The sequence below is a fragment of the Aedes aegypti genome, chromosome 2 (genome assembly GCF_002204515.2).
Source record: "Aedes aegypti strain LVP_AGWG chromosome 2, AaegL5.0 Primary Assembly, whole genome shotgun sequence".
NCBI classification, from domain to species: Eukaryota; Metazoa; Arthropoda; class Insecta; order Diptera; family Culicidae; genus Aedes; species Aedes aegypti.
In genome coordinates this window covers 64,834,849-64,857,954 of record NC_035108.1, presented here as the reverse complement: position 1 = coordinate 64,857,954, position 23,106 = coordinate 64,834,849, and the positions used below count along the sequence as shown (strand labels likewise).

The 23,106-nt window shown below is 34.1% G+C and overlaps 2 protein-coding genes across 2 annotated transcripts in view; both read left to right on the top strand.

Annotated features, from left to right (window-relative positions):
* Positions 1-8,902: 8,902 nt before the first annotated feature.
* LOC110675610 lies at positions 8,903-9,687 on the top strand. The gene has a single exon (XM_021841073.1). The coding sequence runs from the start codon at positions 8,956-8,958 to the stop codon at positions 9,478-9,480; it is 525 nt and encodes a 174-aa protein (XP_021696765.1). The 5' UTR covers positions 8,903-8,955; the 3' UTR covers positions 9,481-9,687.
* Positions 9,688-9,836: 149 nt separating this feature from the next.
* The window catches only part of LOC5579064 (protein yellow), a 161,597-nt gene continuing 148,327 nt past the window's right edge, over positions 9,837-23,106 (top strand). The window contains exon 1 of the mRNA XM_021841070.1: positions 9,837-9,975. The gene's annotated coding sequence lies outside the window, so the exon portion shown is untranslated. The remainder of the gene's footprint in view (positions 9,976-23,106) is intronic.

The window sequence follows — 23,106 nt, the reverse complement described above, 5'->3', positions numbered from 1 at the left end:
TCCTTCAGGGGATCCGTGAAGTCATTGTAAATAAGTGTCGTGATTGATTGATTGATAATCAAACATAACGAATCGATTACCTTATTCGTATTTAAAAAGAGTGTTGTTTTCGAGCTGCATTTTTGATACTGCTAATTTTTGAGAATGCAGGACAGGTAAATTTATCTTTCCAGTGGTGCTTAGTTTTTCAGTGCGAACTTGTAAATGGAATTTTAATCGTTCCTGAAGGTATTCGTAGTAAAATCCAGGCATATGTTTGACTTGACTCTTGTCAGATTTCGCCAGAAATGTTGAAGAAATTCGAAATCCTTCGATATTATCACTCAAATCTCCTTGAATCTACCAGCAGGATCTGTGGTGAGATTTTTGACAAATCGCAGTATTAATGATTCTTAGAAGAAAATTCTTGACGCATATCTCACAAGGTTTTTAAATTTTTATTGGTCGACAATATGATTCAGAGAAGAAGGCCATGAGAAAGTTAAAACAAAATATGCACATTAGCTACTAGTGGCAAATTTTGGTGGACACTTAAAAACATTTTTGTATGAAAAAAGTAAAAAATAAATGATCTTCGTGAATTTCTGGTAACATTTTTGGGTATACACGAGGAAATCTTTTAAGGTACAGTGGGGGAAGTGTAGCAGTGGGGTAAGTGGATCATTTGTCAATATAAAGCCTAAATACTTGAATATGTTGAATGTTTTCGTACCATTGCTTCGTTTTAGGTTATATTCTTACGCCCACACTGAAACTATTGCAAAACTGGTACTACACGTACACTAACACAAGCAAACTTGTTAGCTGCAAAAAGCAATTAATTTGAAAATTGTTTTCCATCAATCAAAAATTCATTGTATCTCTGTCTAAAATCGAATTCTATTATTTTTTTCGACACATGGTGAGCATTTCAGTTCTAATCGAATGAATCACAATGAAAAATATGTCATTTTTATAAATAAATACAAATATATTGGACATGGTACACTTACACCTACTTTTTAATGGGGTGGGGTAAGTGGATCAAGAATAATTATCATTTATTGGCAGACTGCTTACGAGAATTTTAATAAGCTATAATATCCGCAAATGTTGTTTTCCTTTATTTTGTTCCATTCCCAGCTTGAATTTGTCAAATTGACCATAGAAAATTTGAATTAATCCACCTAAAAGTTTTTTTAACCTTTCTTGTATAAAAAAAATATAAAAAGAATAATAATTTCAAAATTCACACGAAACTTTTCGTGGTTTATCTAAGCTGAGTTGTAAAAGAGCATAATATACTTATTTTCCAATCGAAAGCATAGTATCGTACCTTATTTGACCATATAAATTGTTCTAGACAGATGATAAACATATATTCACAAATAAAAAAGAAGGATTTCAGTTTGTTATTCAAAAGTAAATGTAACTAATATTTTTAAACCAAGAGTGTTTTTCCAAAATATCTTTAAGAATAATCCTACAATACTTCTGTATAACTTATGCGTATAAATGGATGAATTTTCTCAAAATTTTTCTAATTACAATGTTTTTTTTTGTTCAAATTAGAATGAATTAATATATACATACTTTTTATAATATTTTGATTTAATAAAAATACTTTTCAATTTTAAAGTACTAAAATGTAACATATACAACTAATAACAAGAGCGAGGGTAACATCATTCTTATTAAACATAATCACACTACATTTGTTTCGAGAACAGATTTTTTTTAAAGGTGATCCACTTACCCCACCATGGTGGGGCAAGTAGATCATTTGGCGCAAATTTTTAAGTCTCTCATACTCAATGCATAACAATCAGAAAAATCGAAATAAATGACGATTTTAAGTATAATAGTCCCTTATTTGTTATCCACAGAAAAAAGTTTGAGTTACATTATTCACGTTAGCTGTACATAACAATGAAGTTAACTATTGATTTTTCTGTATCCACTTACCCCACGGTACCTTAAATATTTTGAAAATCTTTTACTTTTTGAATACTTTTACTTATTTTTATCTTCATATACTTGATATACTTGTGAATATTCTGAAGAATTGATGGAGGGAATTTTTGTTGGAATCTTCAGAGGAATGTGAATTGCAAGCTTTGCTGCTGGATTCCGGCCAAATTCTCAGTGCACTTTTCCACAGGTTAATATTAGAATTCTTGCATTATTTGTGGTGCATTACGTATGTCATTTTTCAGTGAGTTCTTTTGCAGGTTTGCTAAATCGTGTATTAAACAGAATCGGAGCTAGATGTATGGGTATTGGTAAGATTTTAGACGAATATATTTATCCAAGTGTAGTTATTTCAGTCAATCCTGTTGGGTTATAATTTTAAGCTGTATGGAGTTTAATTTACTCACCCAGACAACCAAGAGTCGCATAACAGTTCACGTAATAACTCCTTTATTCATACAAATTGCATCACACTCGCACTACCACTGTTATCATAGATTAAGTCACATAAGAGAAAGTCTTAAAAATAACATAGTTAGCTCTGATAGCAAAATTTATATATATTTTGTTTTTGATTAAATCAAATTATTTGTCATTCACCTCCAATCGGATGGAGGCTCAATCGGGTACATAGTTGGAAAGGAAATTTTTGGATAACACGTAATCAGAAACAAGAACGTTCATTTATAGTAACCGAAAAATAAACTATTTATTTCTTTAAGATTTGTTGAACATTCGAAAGAACTGTTTGACAAATAACGTAGTTCTTAAGGGAGTAAGGAAGTGGACAACTTTCATCCAGAATCAATCAAAATTATTCGAGCTCGATAGACTTCGATTTGGAAAAATATAACAAATAATTCGAAGTAGATGAAAAAACCGAATTTAGTACTATACCATTTAATTCCACTAGAGTTTGTATCCTTTGACAGATACGCGTAATTGCAGTCTAGTACACGACACTGAAGACGGCCTTACAGTTGAGGTCGAAATACGCGTATCTGTCAAACGATACAAACTCTAGTGGAATTAAATGGTATAGTACTAAATTCGGTTTTTCATCTACTTATAGGTATTCTACTTAACAGCTCGAAGATTTATTATCAAAACAATTCTAGTTGTGATAGAATATAAAAGTTTTTTATAGATAATGACACAATTTTGATTTTAAAGTATCTTCCAAATAGGGCTTGTGTGTTTTTCCATGAAAATTATTTAAAAATGTCGAATTCCGGTCGTTTTTCCAGAACCATCAGTTCCGTAGCTAATATTATTCAGAAAGTTGTGTGTAAAATAAAGTGAACAGACGTCCCGGATTGTGCGGGACACTCCCGGATTTGATCAACGTGTCCCGCATCACCAAGCGTCTCGGAAAACGTGAAGAGATAACCAAAGATAAAGGAATTTATATTTGAAATATGAACAATGAAATGTTCAAATGTTCTTACACTAACTTTCAAATGATTACAAATTGTGTCCCTCATTGAAGCCAAACATGTCTGGTTACATTAATGTAAAATCTCAAGGCTCTTTTTAGTAGTTTCTTCAGTGTCAAAAAGGTTGCATTATCTATGACTTCAAAATTCAATACACATCAAAGCGCTTGAGTTTGGTGACTGATCTATTCGACATGGAATTCGTCAGAAGTGGAAAAAATATTGGAATAATCCCTGCAGCAATTAATCAGATAATATTTAGCCGTGGAGGATTTTTTAAATATTAAATATTGACATACATAGGTATTTGTAATCCAATTTTTAAATTAAAGTTTAAATATGATACATCCGTTATTTGAGCGGGAAAAAATGCTAAAGTAGTAAGAAGTAACATGCTATTTCGTGTTATTAAATGAAAACAAGATTTCATTAAACATTTTAGGACCCTATTTAGAGCATTATTGGTAACATACGATAATGAGTACTTGTCACATTTCAGTTTGAGTTAGTTATTAAAATATAAAAGTTCATTTTTGCTCCGAAAATCTGTACAATTTTGATAGAATTCTGTGAGCAGAATCTGTTAATCTGTAATTTTCTAAAAAATCTGTAATCTACGTATAGGGTCGATGAAGCCTTTGAGCAATTCCACCGAACATGACGAATTTTTTTTTAATATAATTTTTGTATTTTTTGAATCGCCTGAAAATTTGCATACAGATTCTTTATGACCAAAAATGCCATTTTGCACCTTCAGACCGCCATTTTGAACCTCGCCTTAATTTTTAGAAGGGCGTATCGGAAAATGCATGGCAAATCTTTTAAATACTGTAACTCTAAAACGGTTTGTCCTATCGATTTGAGATCTTCTACAAAGTTGTAGGTATTGCTTAGGACTATATGGAGAAAAATATGCACGGTAAAAAAAAGTTTACAGATTATTTTTTATTTTAAAAACAAAATTTTAAAATCAATTTTTTCCAGAAACGCAGTTTTGATTTTTTTTATTTTTGGATATGTTTTAGGGGACAACTTATGTGATTTATTGCACAATGTTTCAAAATGGAAGAATGATGGACAAAAAAGTTATGATTTTTTAAAAAATTACAGATTTTGAAAAAAAAATCGAAATAGAGGAAAACAATAATTTTTTTATGTAATTATTTGAAAGTAGAGAAAAATTGCAATCGAAAACTACTTAAGTAATTTTTTTCTAGGTTGCATCGATTTCGAGATATACTCATATTAATATAAAATTTTCAAATAAAAAAAGAAAAATAGGCCCTTTTCAAACATATTTCGTGTTTCTCCATTCCAGAAATATTTTATTTTGATTGAGTGAATCGTAGCTGAATTTTTTATTGTTTGATCAAAACCTATTTACTACAGTATTTAAAAAAGTATGCACGGTAAAAAAAATATTAACGAAATTTTCAAATGAAAATTTGAAGTTCATTGTTCTTAAAAACCGCAAAATTGATGTTTTTAATTTTTGGATATGTTTTGCAGCATATTATTTGTAATTTCTAGCACAATGCCTCAAAACGGAAAATTTTTTGGATAAAAAATAAATTATTTAAAAAAATAAACAAAACGAATTTATGTAAAACGATATTTTGGTGCGTTTTTTTAAGAACAGAAAAATAACTATGTATTTTAAAATATGAAAAATTTCTATCGAAAAATACTCAAGTAAAAATTAGTTGAGATGCATCACTTCCGAGATATACACGGTAAATCTAAACATGGCATTGAAAATGTGATTCTATCACAACGGTGTAACTTTGGTCCCCAGGGCTAAGCCCGGCTAATGGGTAAAGCCCTCTCATCGCGGCAAGATCGTACAACCATGGAGAAGAAGTTTGTTTTTTTTTTTGTTTTTTATGTATATATATATATACTGCAATTTAATTTCTTAATTATATCAACTACTTTCTGGTTATCGTCACAGCTCGAAAATTGTCTAACTTCAATTTGTGTTTCAGAGATAGGGATAAACGAGTGATATTTCTGAGTGCCTTGAACTGTTTTTGCACTTGAAAATAGTTGGTTAAGTTCTTGTGCAATGATATCATATTCCTCAGTTGTTGAATAACAAAAGAAGATTTGTGTAAGCTGCTCTTCTTTCCGATTTTGAGCCCAATCATATAGTTCCTTAGCATTTTTTATCGGATGTTCACGTTCTTTGGCAAGACTGGCTCTGGTAGCCATACGTTTGAGTGTCCCTCCTATGGCATCGCATGGCCCTTTTCCATATGATGTTGCAAAAAAATGCTATTTAACTTCTATATCATATTTGATTTTAAATTGCCAAAGAGTTGAAAAGTTCTTCCTATTTTTATACTGTGATGCAGACATAAAATATATCTTGTTGACAGTTAATTTGTGACCTAGAAAAATTTTACTAAAGTACTCTTCCAATGCATTTTTTGTACTATCAAATAAACATATAAAAATATTGTTTTCCTTTATTTCGATTTTTTTCAAAATTTGTAATACAGGTCGGACTCGATTATCCGGAGACTCGATTATCCGGGGACTCGATTATCCGGGATTCGATTATCCGGAATTTTAGACTCGATTATCCGGAATTTGTTTTTTGATGTTCTTGTTTTTCAATTTTCATGCATAAATCTGAGATAATTTGGTATTGCAATATACAATAAGAATGATTTTGCAGTTTTGAACGTATTTAAGGAAAGGTGGGTTTGAAAAAGTGTTTTTTTGTGCATGTTGATCAAAAATTATTTTTTCTTATAAAACCCTCTACAGTTCCTAGAAATATTTTTTTGGCTACGCCACCGCATCATATAGATAAAACAACGAAAAAAGGTAATATTTAAGTTCTCTTGTCGAAGATTTCAATTTTTTTCTTAGTGATTCGATTATCCGGAGGATTCGATTATCCGGAGTGAAATAAAAATCGATACTCCGGATAATCGAGTCCGACCTGTATTTTATAAAACTATAACTTTTTTGTCCATAATTCTTCCATTATGAAACATTGTGCAATAAATCACATAAGTTGTCCCCTAAATCATGTCAAAAAATAATAAAAATCACAGATGCATTTTCATAGAAAATCGATTTTATTTTTTTTTTATTAAAAAAATCTATCATTATTTTTTACCGTGCATATTTTTTTCAAAATAGTCCTAAATAATACCTACAACAACCGCAAAATATATCCAAAAATTAGAAACATCAATGTTGCGGTTTTTAAGAACTATTAGCTTCAAATTTCCATTTGAAAATATCGTTTATATTTTTTATCGTGCACTCTTTTTTCAATACTTAAGGTGATTATAGAACAAAGCCACACCTCAAATTTTCAAGAGCACAAGACTTGAGAACCAAACAGTGCTCCGCGTTGAAAATCTATCCCCTTGGTCACCACCAGCAAGCAAGCAATTTGATTGGTTTTTAACGCGAACTGTTGTCAGATACTCTCGTCTTGTGCACTTGAAAATTCAGAGTTTGGCTTCGTTTTATAATCACCTTAAGCATACATGTTTTGATCAAACGATAAACGATTTATCTACGATTCGCTCATTCAAAATAATTTTTTTCTGGAGTGGAGAAACACGAAATATGCTTGAAAAGGGCCTATTTTTCTTTTTTTATTTGAAAATTTTATATAAATATGAGTATATCTCGAAATTGATGCAACCTAGAAAAAATTTACTTAAGTACTTTAAGATTGCAATTTTTTTGTACTCTCAACTAATCACATAAAAAAATATTGTTTTCCTCTCTTTCGATTTTTTTTTCAAAATCTGTAATTTTTTAAAAAATTCATAACTTTTTTGTCCATAATTCTTCCATTTTGAAACATTGTGCAATAAATCACATAAGTTGTCCCCTAAAACATATCCAAAAATAAAAAAAAATCAAAACTGCGTTTCTGGAGAAAATCGATTTTAAAATTTTGTTTTTGAAATAAAAAATAATCTGTAACTTTTTTTTTACCGTGCATATTTTTCTGCATATAGTCCTACGCAATACCTACAACTTTGTAGAAGATCTCAAATCGATCGGACAAACCGTTTTCGAGTTACAGTTTTTTAAAGATTTGCCATGCATTTTCCGATACGCCCTTCTCAAAAATAAGGCGAGGTTCAAAATGGCGGTCTGAAAGTACATAATTGCATTTTTGGTCATAAAGAATCTGTATGCAAATTTTCAGGCGATTAAAAATATACAAAAATAATCGTGTTTGCGAAACGGCTGGAACCGCTCCTCTGTAGAAGTCTCCTATTGTCGAAATAGTAATTTTATATGGCCCTTTTGCTTTGAATATTGCAAAATAATTGTTGACATGAAGGACAGGAGGCATTTATCTATGTGCCATTGATGCACAGCTCGAGTTTGCTCAAAAAATTATCGAAGTAAATCAAATAAAAATTTAAGCTCCCCTGCACATATATTTGACCTATTGTACCCATAGCACAAACAAATATTTTTTTATTGAACAAAATAAAGAAAGAATTAAGAACTTGTTTACATCCATCGAACGCTTTAGATCATTTTTATAAATAAAAGTTTTATAAAAATGAGACATTGATTTGTGTTTTGCCTGCGCCGTGTAGCTATTGCTGCAATGAGAACAGAAATTAGAAATAGTGTTACTATCCACAAAACCAAGACAAAAAGCTTACAGACGACGTAAAAATAATGGCGATGGCTATGTTTTTCGGTTTAGTACAACTATTTTTGGTATACTGATTCTATAGATTCTTGGTCGTAATAAATTCCAAAAAATCTGTAAAACATAGATAAATCTGTACATGTGACAATAATGCTTGAAGAATTTCCTTAAAGAATTCCCACACGATTTTATTCAAAAAATCAATCATGAAAACGCTGTTGATGGGTTAAGAAAGTGCCAAAATGTTGTTTTGTGTGAAATTTATTATAATGGAATGATGGAATCTTTAAATATTGGATTCCATCTTAAGTATTCCAGAAAAGCCATGCTATTCAAATTCCTGTTGAACTTTTATTAATCTATGAAGTTTATATTAATTACAAATTTAACAAAGTTACTAAGGGAAAGTTCACATGTCTTAGCCAACAAATGTATATTGTGTAATTTTGATTATCAAATATTGTGAAATTCTTTTGCACATAGTCTACGTCATATACTGCTTTCCTTACTGTTTATTTATCCTGATCATTCAAGTTCATCAGCTTTCTCTGCAACCATGACTCACTTCTATTCATGTTCCTCCCTGGAAAGCACAGACCGACTCAGTGTATGTAGATTGAGTAATCAAAACAAAAACGCGCAAACCCCATAATAATAGCATCCGACCAGAGGGGATTCCCCAAGCTGAGCCGGGCACACACCACCAGACGCCATGTGTGTCGGAACACAAAAATCCAATCGCGACACTGTAAACCGTGTACGAGAATAACTGAATAACCGTATAAACGCGTAAGCCCCTCGCGGACACTTACACCACCTTGAAAACGCCGTTCATAAAAGCAATTTTCCGGCCGGTCAAACCACTCAGTCGATTAGTTGAAGTTTCGTTGAAGACAAGAAAAAACAAACTCTCGTATCGCAATGGCTGGACAAAATCTGATCGGTTCCATTCCGGAGTTCTACGGTTCGGTCGATGACTGGAACGTGTACCAGGAGCGGTTGGAACAGTTTTTCGAGGTGAATGATATCGCCGAAACGAAACGGGTAGCCCTGCTGATCAGTGTCATCGGTGGTGAATCGTACAAAACCCTGCGAGATTTGTGCCATCCGGTGTTGCCCAAGAATAAGACCTTCGATGAGTTGTGCACCCTCCTGCGGAAACAGTACACCCCACAAGTGGCCATCTTCCGGGAGCGAACGAACTTTTACAACAGCCGCCAAGAACCGCACGAAAACGTGACTCAGTGGTATGGGCGGTTGAAGAAACTGTCGGTGGACTGCAAGTTCGGCGAGAATCTGGAAGCGATTCTGCTGGACAAGTTTGTGACCGGGCTGAGGAGTGGGCAAATTATGGACCGGCTGTGTGAGGAAAACGAATCGCTTAAGCTTGAACTGGCTCTGGAGCTGGCCGTGAACAAAGAGTGCGCTATCAATGCATCGAGTTAAAATGTGATAGGGGGAGGGGATTATAGTGAGTGGATGAATGTTGCGAGGAACGATAAGAGAGGATTGAAGAGCTTTAAGTATTAATCGTAGAAATGTGTGCAAGAGTGTATTTATTACCTTAGCATCTAAGGTCACCGCAGTTAGATAAGAAGCTTAATTATCTAGAGATGTCGTAAAATAAATCAAACAACATGAAGCGAAACGAAACATGGCGTAATTGTATTTTCTGGGAAAATGAAGTGAAAGAATATCCTCTCTAGATGTTAGCTTTAGGACATTTGGGACTGTCATTTTTCTGTGCGATGAGATTGAAACATTGCGTGGATGCGACCGCAAAACGGAACCTGTCGAAAAACCGAAAGTTGATTTCGTCTGAGTGAACGAGCTGAGCAATAAAATCAACATCGAGTAGAGTGATGGCTGAGAAAGCAAAGAACTACCGGTCGTGAAATGATTCTTTTGTTTTTACTGGGGATGACGATGGAGCTTGCTCTGGTGAGTTTCGATTTTGTTTTAAAGCTTATGGATTGAACTGTCATTATGTGAATTTTTAAATTTGATAGAAAATAGTTGCAAATGTACTGCCCAAGTAACACAACATTTCTCATACAAATCACAGTGACTTCAATATGACTAGGAGTAATTCTCGCTGCGACCAGGCCGCCATCGGCATACATCATTAGAATTCCAATTTTAGGTCACTTATTACTAGTATATGCTAAAACTAGAGGGAGGTTGTTTTGGTTTTCTCAAATTGATTGACCCCTCGTATGCCAGCTAGCTGAACAGTTTGCGAAAAAGCCCATTTTTTGATGAATCATGGGTATTTCGTTTCGTGATATGTGTCATATTACCCTTGAAACACATAGCAAACTTAGTGGCATCGTATAGAGGAAAGATGTAACTTTCAATGGAAGCTATAAAAAATTGTGGTGCCCATTTAGAATTTGGCCACCATTTTGAGTTTTGTCAAAAAAAAAAAGCTTTTTGACCAATAGCGCTCCGCTGGTTTTGAATTCTGATATTATCATCAGAAAGCTGAGAAAAACCTGAGCACGATAGGCTACAAAACTAGGCGAGCAGTGGTATTCACCAATAGAAATATTAGTAGTAGAACGCTAGTGGCGCTGTTGTCACAAAACTGATTTTAATTATTATTACCTTAAATTATGGTTCTTCACTGTTTGTTCAATACAATGTCGTTGTTTTGGTTTTTTAAATTATTTTGACACTTTGAGGCCCGGTACTCACGCAGTCAGTTCGTGGCAAACAAGATGTTGGTAACACGAATAGCAGCGACATTAGCATTCTTAGGTTAATGCTTCTACTTATTTACACGATGATTTGAATGATTTTCTCAATCATCTTTTACGATTTTGACCTATATGGCGAGTGCAATTAATGCAAACATCATTTTTGTACAATAAAGATACAAGTTTAAAACCATTGGATTTTTTGTCAAGTCGAGTGAAGAATTCAAATATTATTTTGAGTGGAAAAATCTGTATGACATCTTGATTTCAATGTCATCTTGGTTTTAAGTGATAGAATTAGTTTCTCACTTTATTAGCACTCAATATTGTGCATTCAGATTAACTTTAGACCGAAGTTCATAAGAGAAATGAAATATCACTAACAAAAGTGAATTTCGGCGTCGGCATTCTAACGAAGTGCTATGACGACAAAGGCATTTCTTATGCACCGGCGAAGCACTTCGTTAGAATGCCGACGCCGAAATTCACCGAAGTTTTGAAGTTTTGTCTGATCAAAGTACCGTTTTGTCTCAAATTCCGAACAGACTCATATTCCGAACACTCAGTTTTTGTATGGCGGTTTGGTTGAAATGTTTCGCTGAAATATGTCACCAAATGACAAGGAAATGGCAGTCAATTGCAATTCAATTTTAACGTCTCCAATATAATTTATACCGCGGCAGTAGTGATGATTCTCTAGTTTGAGACCAGTAGAATAAGCTCAGATGAATTTATTTGCGAAATTATCCATTTGGATACGATTTATTCGTGCTGTTCGGAATTTGAATCAAGGTGTTCGGAATATGAGACAGAATGAAAACAGTGTTCGGCATTTGAATCAAAATGTTGTTCCATACTTTTGCGTAAAAACAATACTAAAAATAATTAAATCAACATTATTAATGGTACACCCAACAGCTAACAGTTAGGCTTTGCGAAGAAATTAAAATAAACACTAATATCAGTCAATTTATGCCAATCAGATGTATTTGAAGTCACTGTTGGCCTTAAGTGTTCGGAATATGAGTCAAAACGGTACAACAGTGAAACCAATTGCCTGTCAAAAAAGTCGTTTTGGCAAAGGCCTACTTTCACATCATTGAGTTGGATTGCAACAGAGCACTTTGTTGGCCCACAGTTGCGCACGGCCAGACAAAACCTCCAAATTTTATGTTCTCAAAATCACGTGTTAATATTTGTTATAGACTTCTGTTCCATTAAGTGACGTTTCCTCAACATTTGAGACTGATCAGTTTTGTGTTCGATTTTTGACAGCTTCGTAAGTGTCGTAAAGTCAGCAAAATTGGACTGCTTCAAATTCATCAACTATAGTTTACCTTCAAATTTCAAACAGCTGTATCTCAGTGAAATCATAACCGATTTAAGCTCAATAGGTTCCATTTAAAAACATAGTCTTAAACCTTTGGTTTGAAGACAACAAATCAATTTTTATAACGATAGGTTGTTGCTTGTAACAAAAAATATTTTTAAAAATCCTTCCTAAAAAATTTTGTCCGTTTTATGTGAAATGTTTCGTGAAACTGAGTCACCCACTTTTACGCAGCAAATAATCCATACTTTCAAACGAATAATAGTTTTTTCTTGGCCCTTTTTGCCCCTAGAGGTGAAAGTTAAATATTTTGCTAGTTCATATATTAGAGGTTTCATCAAAAGCTTTGAAATTTTTCCAATATCTTTTTGTTTCAAATCTATTTATACTCGATGTTAAGTGTACCACGGATGATCTTACAATACTAAAAAAATACTGAATTGAGAGCAAAATAATTAAAATTGTGACAATTTTCTCTAAAAATATAACCTGTTATGAAGCTGAACTTTGAAAAATATAGCGTCCTCTTTTGTATGAGCCTTGATATCTGAATTTGTTCACAATATTCGCCTAAAAAATACTGGAAGCACTGGCTTTTGTATAGTCAAGGTAATCGACTGAAAAACAACGGGCCAGTCTAAGTTGAGCTGTCACGTCCTGTCATAGCTGAAAATTGGTTACGCTTCATCTTATAATTATTCTTCTTTTTCCTAGTGTTAGTCCTTACTTTAACATAGCCTACTTCTCAGATTAATTAGTACAGTGGGATTCCGTTTTTGGCAACAAAGTCGAAATTTTCAGTTGCCAAAAACGGAACCTATATTTTGAATTTTATTTTTCAACTATTGGATTCGAAAACATCATTAGAATGTTATTACATGATCCATATGGAATCATATGACATTCGGAACGGTTCACTTCGAAGCAGTTTTTCGTAGGATTGTTGTATGCTATGGATCTATAGCTCCGTAATGTTAGTTCTGGTAAACGTTTAACATGAGGTGATCCATAATTGCGGCTTTTTATTTTGTAGAATATCATTTTTACTTGAAATGAGCTCGAAATTTGTATTACATATACCTTATGAGATCAACATAAATTTACAGGATCCCGCTTTGAAACCTCAAGAGCTTGATAGAAATCTTCAGGTGCTTGTAAGGTATCTACAGAAAAACGATAGGGCTCTGAAGCATCTTGCTAGAAATCCGTAGGGTCTTGCCTAAAATTCTCAGGATCCCGGTAAGGATTTTGCTAGGAATTAGCATCTTTGGATTCCTCCAGAAAAACTAGAAATATTTTTAGAAATCCAAATTATCCCGCTAAAAATTACAGGACGAGTTTATTATTATTATTTTTTTTTTTTTTTTTTCTATCTTTATTAACGAGATTTTTAGCCCTGGGCTAGTTCATCTCGGGACGAGTTTATTAGGAATCACCAGATTTTGGACATAATCCCTAATAACCAATTATACATTCTCAGGACACCGCCTGAAATTCTCAGTGTCCGCTAGAAATCTACAAATATCCTCAAGAATCCGTTGAAGTTTCTGAAAAGTTCCCCAAGAACCGAGATTCTCAAAGGATTTTCATAGACCCAGCTCAAAAGGAACATTTTGATTATGTTCTGTTCCGTATTGTTGATTAAAAATCTTGTATAGAATTCTGGATCGTCTCTTAACAAATCTAACGTATCACAGAATCTCTAACAATGAAGGAACGCAGCTGTAAATAGTTGACGCAGAAAGATCAATATGCATACCAATACCACAGAAAGTTAAAACACTGTCAATCGTTTTTTATCGCACGTTTCAATCATATTATTGAGAATAAAGTGTAGTTTGGACTGTTTTTACATTTGTCATGGTACTGGTGGAATTCTTTAAAAAATAATACAGAATGTAGTAAAATATACAGTCTTTTCATGGATTATAAACATTGGCACTTTTACAATTCTCTGGAATAACGCAATTCGTTCAATAAAAATCCTTAAAAGTTATGATACACGACATTTTTCTGTATTTATATAAATTACTGCGATGTGTTTTGACATATGCAATGTATGTTAATCCATAATAATAAAAACAGTGAGCCAAAAAGCAGAGACGAAATTGCAACTCAGTGTGAATCATAGAATTTTTGTTCCTCTTATGTCGGTGCTTGTGCTCAAACAAGCTATTCCAAATATGAAGAAAATGGTTTGTTTATGTATCAGCTACTGGCAGACTCAATTGGGCTGGTCACTCAGTATGAATGCTTAAGAAAAGAGATTGATCTCTAGTTGAGATACTAGTGGAGATTATTTCTCACCGAAAAACATTTGAAAAGATTAAAAAAAAAAACAAATAAAACCAGTAAATTATTAAATTGTTACTAGGGATAACTATAATAATCAGTTTCATTAACTCGTTAACGCCCAAGGTATCTCATAATTCGAATTCAGCTCCGTTTTTGTTATTCATAGTCGTATTCCCATAAATTAAACCTTATTTCACCAAAAAAATTTAAGTCTATGGTGGGGATCCAAAAAAAAATCTTGAAAGTTTGTCGTCCATATCTAGCTGTTCTATAAGTTTATTTTCGAGATGAATCAAATATATTTTCATGCAGTTCGACCCATTACAATGTAAAACAGTTGGAAAAACTGCTCGTGAGGGGTAATTCATAAATTACGTCACGTACAGAAGCGCAAGGAGGGGGTTACAATGAAACATGACTACCCATATAAAAATTGGAATCCATACAAAAAGTGTGATACAGAGGAAAATTGAGGAGGATGAATATGGCAAAACTTTGCGTGACGTAATTTATGAACGTACCCTGATAAAAAATTGCAACATAAAGAATAAAAATTTCAGAGGCGAAAGGTGCAAGCCAGAACTAAATCATTTAATGACTTCAATTCAATTTTCTGCTCTACCACGTTAGTAAGATACAGACATACATACATTTCCATACAAGTACATGTACAATTATGCACACTCAAACCATTTATAACAAAAACAAAATAGAATCTTACATCAAATATTTTGACTTAGAAAAAAAAACCTACAGATGTTTCAGAATAGTCTTCAAAAAGATTATATAGAACTTGCCAGCTGATAATGGAAACATAACATGATCGAAATATATATATTTGACAATATCAGAATTTCGTTAATGCTGATCAAAAGTTAGTCCTTCAGTCCAATGACAGTCAAATATTGGACTCCAACTATTACATGCTTTACAGATGTGAATATTTGAAGCCAACATTATTCGGCTATAACGTTGAAGTTACTGCATCACTAATGCATATAGTCTTATTCACCGATAGAACCGAATCCACGCGGTCCAGGATTTTTGACACTAGAGCTGGCCAGAATACCTGGGGAGCATACTGAAGCGTGCCCGCTCAAATGTCACAATTCTTGGACCGAATGAGTTCAGCAAGGAAGGCTCTTTACTGCCACCTCAACGCGTCGCTGGTTCTAAAAAGTAAACAGCCATACAAAACTACGACCAAACAATGGTGAAGGCGTAATAAATTATTTTGAAAACTTTCATTTTGGGAATTAAGTAGAATTTTCTGATTAAATTGGCAACAACGCACTGCAGTAGCGCGTAGTAAATAACTGCTAGCAAACAATATCTTTTAAGCGCATTTATTACCTGTAATTTTGCGAATAATTATTTTTACTTTTCCACGATTAAGTCATAAAACTGGTTCTGGACTTAGGTTGGCGGCTATTCAATTTTACTCTGATTTGACAGCCGCCCTTCATCCTTGGAGTTCAGTTCATGGATGGATAAGTCAATTTGTCGGTTTTTTCGTTCTTCACTCCCTTCAAAAGATCAGAAGATCTAAATGGTGTCAAGGTTCATCTAAAAATGTAAGGAGCATTGCATCCTAAATAAGCTCGAATTGATAGTAAGTATCCATTGTTTTGATCTAGGCAGACCAATTTCTTATTGGTTGTTTTCTCGATGTTTCGCACATCAAAGCAATTCCCAGCTAATATGTTTTTTTTGCGAAAATATCTCCTTTAGTTGATCATCGTTTTCGAAGATACCATATTTTTCATCACTGAATTTAAATCATGAGAAAGACTTCCAAATTAAGAAGGTTTAAGGCGAATAGCTTTTTTTGGATTTAATCAGTGGACTGATATATAAGCGAATGAAATGTGTGCCCAGTAGTGCCATCTAGATGATTTCCGAAGTAATAAGTTTCCAGACGAATAGGTCTCATTCAGTTCTCCAACTTTGTCTAAAACACTAACTTTGTATCCAATCTCTAGATTGAGATAAAAGCAAATAATATGTTTGTCTACTAGCGCCACCTTGGGAGAATTTTCCAAACTACTATGTTTCTGGGCGAATAGATCCCATTTAGTTGAACACTTTTGTCGAAGATACCAATTTCGAGAGTTCGATTTTTTCAGTCTCATCGCTGGACTGATATTAAAAAAATAAAATCTTTGCCCACTAGCGCCATCTTGTGAGTGTTATAAGGTTTTATGTGACTAAGTATCATTTAGTTGCTCAACATTGTCGAAGACAACAATTTTGTATCTCATAACGGAACTGAGATGCAAGCAAATACAATATTTGTCCACTAGCGCAATCTAGTGAATGTTTTCCAAACTAATAAGTTTTCGGGCGAATAGATCTTATTCAGTTGAACACATTTGTCAAAGACACCAATGTTGTATCTCATCACTGAACTGAGATATAAACAATCAAAATGTTCGATCGCTAGCGCCATCTTTTGAGTGTATTCCGAACTAAAAAGGTTTTAGGCGAATATGTCTCATTTAGTTAACCCGTTAACGCCCAAGGTATCTCACAATTTGAATTCAGCTCCGTTTTTGATATTCATAGTCCTATTCCCATATATTGAACCTTATTTCACCAAAAAAAAATTCAAGTCTATGGTGGGGATCCAAAAAAAATCTTGAAAGTGTGTCCTCCATATCTAGTTGTTCTATAAGTTTATTTTCGAGATCAATCAAACATATTTTCATGCTCTTCGACCCATTACAATGTAAACAAATTGAAAAAACTGCAGGTGAGGGGTAATTCATAAATTACGTCCCGTACAGAAGAGGAAGGAGGGGGTTACAAGGAAACGTGACTACCCATATGAAAATTGAAATCCATACAAAAAATGTGGTGCAGAGAAAAATTGAGGAGGATGAATTCGGCAAAACTTTGCGTGACGTAATTTATGAACCCTGATAAAGAAATTGCAAAATAAAGAATAAAAATTTCAGAAGCGAAAGATGCATGCCAGAACAAAATCATTTAGTGACTCAATTTTCTGCTCTACCACGTAAGTAAGATACAGACACACATACATTTCCATACATGTACATGTACAATTATGCACACTTACACCCTTTATACCAAAAACAAAATAAAATCTTACGTCAAATATTTTGATAATAAAAAACCTACAGATGTTTCACAATAGTCTTCAAAAAGATTCTATAAAACTTGCCAGCTGATAATGAAAACATAACTATCAAAATATTTTTGCTGGGTCAAGTTATTAGTATACAATGTGGCTCGGATCTGACAGCTATCGAAATATATATTTGGCAATATCAGAATTTCGTTAGTGCTAATCAAAAGTCAGACCTTCAGTCCATTGACAGTCAAATATTGTACTCCAAATATTACATGCTTTACAGACGTGAATATTTGAAGCCAACATTATTCGTCCATAACGTTGAAGTTACTGCATCACTGATGCATATGGTCTTATCCACCGATAGAACCGAATCCACGCGGTCCAAGATTTTTGACACTAGAGCGGGCCAGAATACCTGGGGAGCATACGGAAGAGTGCCAGCTCGAATGACACAATTCTTGGACCGAGTGAGTTCAGCAAGAGAGGCTCTGTAATGCCACCTCAACGTGACGCTAGTTCTAAAAAGCGAACAACCATACAAAAATACGACCAAACAATGGTGAAGGCGTAATGAATTTTCACGAACATTCATTTTTGGAATATAGTAGAATTTTCTGGCAACAACGCACTGCAGTAGCGCGTAGTAAATAACTGCTTGCAAACAATATCTTTCAATCGCATTTGTTTCTTGTAATTTTGCGAATAATTATTTTTACTTTTCCACGTTAAGCTATAATACTGGGTCTGGACTTAGGTTGGCGGTTATTCAATTTAACTCTTATTTGACAGCCGCCCTTCACCCTTGGAGTTCAGTTCATGGATGGATAAGTCATTTTGTCGGTTTTTTCGTTCTTCACTTTTTCAAAAGATCATCTTTTTCATTCGACGGCTAGAAAACAAGGTTCAGCTAAAAATGTAAGGAGCATTGCATCCGAAATAAGCAATTGTTGCTCGAATCGATAGTAAGTATCAATTGTTTTAATCTAGGCAGACTAATTTCTTATTGGTTGTTTCCTTGATGTTTCGCACATAAAAGCAATTCCAAGCTAATAAGTTTTTTTTGCGAAAATATCTCCGTTTGTTGATCATCGTTTTCGAAGATACCAAATTTTTCATCACTGGACTTCAATATAGGCGAATAAAATATTTGCCGACTAGCGCCATCATGAGAATGACTTCCGAATTAAGAAGGATTTAGGCACATAGCTTTCTTTGGATTTGATCAGTGGTCTGATATACAAGCGAATAAAATTTGTACCCAGTAGTGCCATTTAGGTGATTTCCGAAGTAATAAGTTTACAGGCGAATAGGTCTCATATAGTTCTTCAACTATGTCAAAGACACTAACTTTGTATCCAATCACTGGATTGAGATATAAGCAAATAAAATGTTTGTCTACTAGCGCCACCTTGGGAGAGTTTTTCAAACTACTATGTTTCTGGGCGAATAGATCCCATTTAGTTGAACACTTTTGTCGAAGACACAAATTTCGAATTTCATCGCTGAACTGAGATATAAAAAAATTGACCGCTAGCGCCACCTTTTGAGTGTTTTCCGTACTTATAAGGTTCTAGGCGAATAGGATTCATTTAGTTGTTCAACATTGTCCAAGATACAAACTTTGTATCTAATAACTTGACTGAGATATAAGCAAAATAAAACCTTTGCCCACTAGCGCCATCTAGTGAATGTTTTCCAAACTAATAAGTTTTCGGGTGAATTGATCTCATTTAGTTGAACACATTTGTCGAAGACACCAATGTTGTATCTCATCGCTGGTCTCAGATATAAGCAAATAAAGTTTTGGCTCACTAGCGCTATATTGGGAGTGTTTTCTGAATTTATAAGGTTCTATGTACCGTTTTGACTCATATTCCGAACACTTAAGGCCAACAGTGACTTCAAATGCATCTGATTGGCATAAATTGGATGATATTTGTGTAAGTTTTAATTTCTTCGCAAAGTCTAACTGTTAGCTGTTGAGTGTACCGATAATAATGTTAATTTGATTAATTTTAGTATTGTTTTCACGTAAACGTATGGAACAACATTTTGATTCAAATGCCGAACACTGTGTTCATTCTTTCTCATATTCCGAACACCTTGATTCAAATTCCGAACAGCACGAATAAATCGTATTCAAATTAATAAATTCGCAAAGAAATTTATCTGAGCTTGTTCTTTTGGTCTCAAACTAGAGAATCATCACTACTCCCGCGGTAAACATTATATTGGAGACGTTAAAATTTAATCGCAATTAACTGCCATTTCCTTGTTATTTGGTGACATATTTTAGCGAAACGTTTCAACCAGATAGCCATACAAAAACCGAGTGTTCGGAATATGAGACTGTTCGGAATTTGAGACAAAACGGTAAATAGGTATTATTTAGTTGTTCAACTTTGTCGAAGACATCAATTTTGTATCTCATCGCTGGACTGAGATATAAACGAAGCAAATATTTGTACGTCGGAAAGTTGTTTCATATGTTGCTTATATATGCAACATTTGTTGGCATCTGTGCGCCACCAGGTGAGTTGATTCTGAATTAAAATACTTACCAAGTGGAAGTCAGCAGTCCTGTGATCAACTTTACAGAAGACAGTTTTCTCGCAAACCTCTTTATTTTCAAGATATTTGCACTACAAGTACTGTCCTATTTATAGGACGCTGGGCGTTCGAGGCTTCTGTCCTATTTTTAGGACGCTGGGCGGATATGGGTTAATCAACTTTGCCGAAGACATCGTTTTTGTATCTAATAACTGGACTGAGATACAAGCAAATAAAATCTCTGCTCACTAGCGCCATCTAGTGAGTGTTTTCCCAACTAATAAGTTTTCGGGTGATTAGATCTCATTCAGTTAAACACATTTGTCGAAGACACCAACATTGTATATTATCACTGAACTGAGATATAAACAATCGAAATGTTTGATCGCTAGCGCCATCTTTTGAGTGTTTTCCGAACAAATAAGGTTTTAGGCGAATAGTTCTCATTTAGTTGATCAACTTTATCGAAGACACCAATTTTGTATCTCATAACTGGACTAAAATATAAGCAAATAAAGTTTTGGCTCACTAGCGCCATCTCGGGAGTTTTTTCCGAATTTATAAGGTTCTATGCGAATAGGTATTATTTAGTTGTTCAACTTTGTCGAGGACACGAATTTTGTATCTCATTGCTGGACTGAGACATAAACGAAGAAAATATTTGTACGCTGGAAAGTTGTTTCATATGTTGCTTATATATGCGACATTTGTTGGCGTCTGTGCGCCACCTGGTGAGTTAATTCTGAATAAAAATAGTTACCAAGTGGAAGTCAGCAGTCCTGTGATCAACTTTGCAGAAGACAGTTTTCTCCTAAACCTCTTTATTTTCAAGATATTTGCACTACAAGTACTGTCCTATTTATAGGACGCTGCGCGTTCTGGGCTTCTGTCCTATTTTTAGGACGCTGGGCGGATATGGGTTAAGAAGTTTTGACGAAAGCACCATACATTATTTTTTTCCTTATAATCTGACTTTTGCACCTTGCTCTCAGAAGATTTGCAATAAAACATGATCATTTGTTTGACTGATTTGAAGTTATTTTTCACACAGTTGTGTCCAATTCAACTCAAACAAATAAAACAATTCGTTCCGGTTATCAAACACTTGTCGTTATGTCAGATAAAATTTATTTCACCTAGCTTGTCGCTCTCTATGTCCCTATTCGAAAAAAAATTGCCATCATATTTTTCTGATTGTGTTATTTTTACCCACATGAAAGAGGTCGGACGAAGGCCAGAAACGACAACTTTATCATATTTCAATAGCAACCCACACAGACGAAGTAATTGAAAATAATCTATATACAGTGGGATTCCGTTTTTGGCATGCTCCGTTTTTGGCATGCTCCGATTTTGGCACCCCCCGATTTTGGCAACAAAATGGATCCGTTTTTGGCAACATTTTTCAATACCATTAAAATTTGTAATTTTTTGTAAATATTATCGTGTCTGTTGCTTTAGTCATTTGAATAGCATGTCGACTCCACACCAATTACATTCCAGAGCTCCATTTTCGTCGATATTTTCCCAAATCTCACCAACTACTAAGGACTCGGATACGCGCTTATTTACTTCAGGATGGTCATTGGTCGTACATTGACAACGTTCCATGAGACCAATAATCTTCAACAGTATATTTTTTCTAAGGCATTCATATCGAGTGACCCACTTGAGTCTGCCAATAGGTGATACAATAAAAAACACTTTTCTTCAGATTTGGAACAGCTTGTTCGAACAAAGCACCAGCACCGACATAAGAGCAACATAAAATCTATGACTCACACAGAGTTACAACCTAATTAACTCTAGGGCGTCCTGTAAATTTTAAGTAGGATAATGTGAATTTCTAGTAGTATTTTTAAAATTTATGTCAAAAGCTTGGGGAGTTGAAAAGATTCCCAGAGGAATTTGAGGTGCGCTAGTGGCAGCCTAATTATAATAAACTTCAAATGTTTTTTTCATCGGAGACCTGAGAATTTTCAGCAACATCGCAGCTGAATTCCAAGATGTTAATTCCTAGCAAAATCCTTAGCAAGATCCTGAGAACTCTATGCGAGATCCTACGGATGCTTGGCAAGATGCTTTAGAGCTCAAGCGTTTTTTTTCTGTAGATCCCTTATGAGAATCTGAAGATTCCTATAAGGTTCTTGAGGTTTCATAACAGGGTCCTGTAAATTTCAGTTGATTTCGTAAGGTAGGTGTCAAACATATATCAAGCTTAATTTAAAATTATTTCAAGTAAAAAATAAATTCTACAAAATTACAAGTCACGATTATGCATCACCTCATGTTTATATATGCCCTTTTGATTGCAGTCAACCATTCATTATAAAATGCTTTACTTTGTCAGAAGCATAAATTGAAGGAGCAATTCTAAACCGCCCGAAATTTTCAAATTTCACGCTAAAGTCCAAAAGTTAAACTATTTTAAATGTTCATACAATTAGAAAAAAAGCTAATACCGCTTTGCAATACCCAGCGCTTTTGATTCATAAATACGTCTTTATAAGAAAACAAAAAAAAAATCATTTTCTCTCATAGTTTTAAGAAAATGTCGAGTTCTTGAATAAAGGTCACTTACGCGATTATTGGTTTTACAAGGCCCTCTTATACAAAAATTATACTTAAAGCTTCTAAAAAATAATTGAAGACGTTGACGCCACCAGAAAAACATTTGCCAGATTTAACATTACAGGGATATAGATTCATAGCACAGTATAACCCTTCGGAAAAATGCTTCGAAGTGAACCTTTTCGAAGTCTCAACGCCTTATGATTCCATAAAAATGATATATTAACATTGTAATGATGTTTTCAAAACCAAAAGTTGAAAAATAATATTTGAAATATGGGTTCCGATTTTGGCACGGTTCCGTTTTTGGCAACTGAAAATTTCAACTTTGTTGCCAAAAACGGAATCCCACTGTATTTAAGCCTCTCGTAATGTTACCTTTTCGGTGCGATTGATGTCCTCCGAAATTCAATCGTTCATTTAGCTTTCCAGAGAGTGAGGTGTTCATTGCCTGTCGTTTCACGATCACACCCTCGTTTATTTAATTGATAGCTGTGGGTGCCCATTGGCATGGAGATGCAAGAAATAAA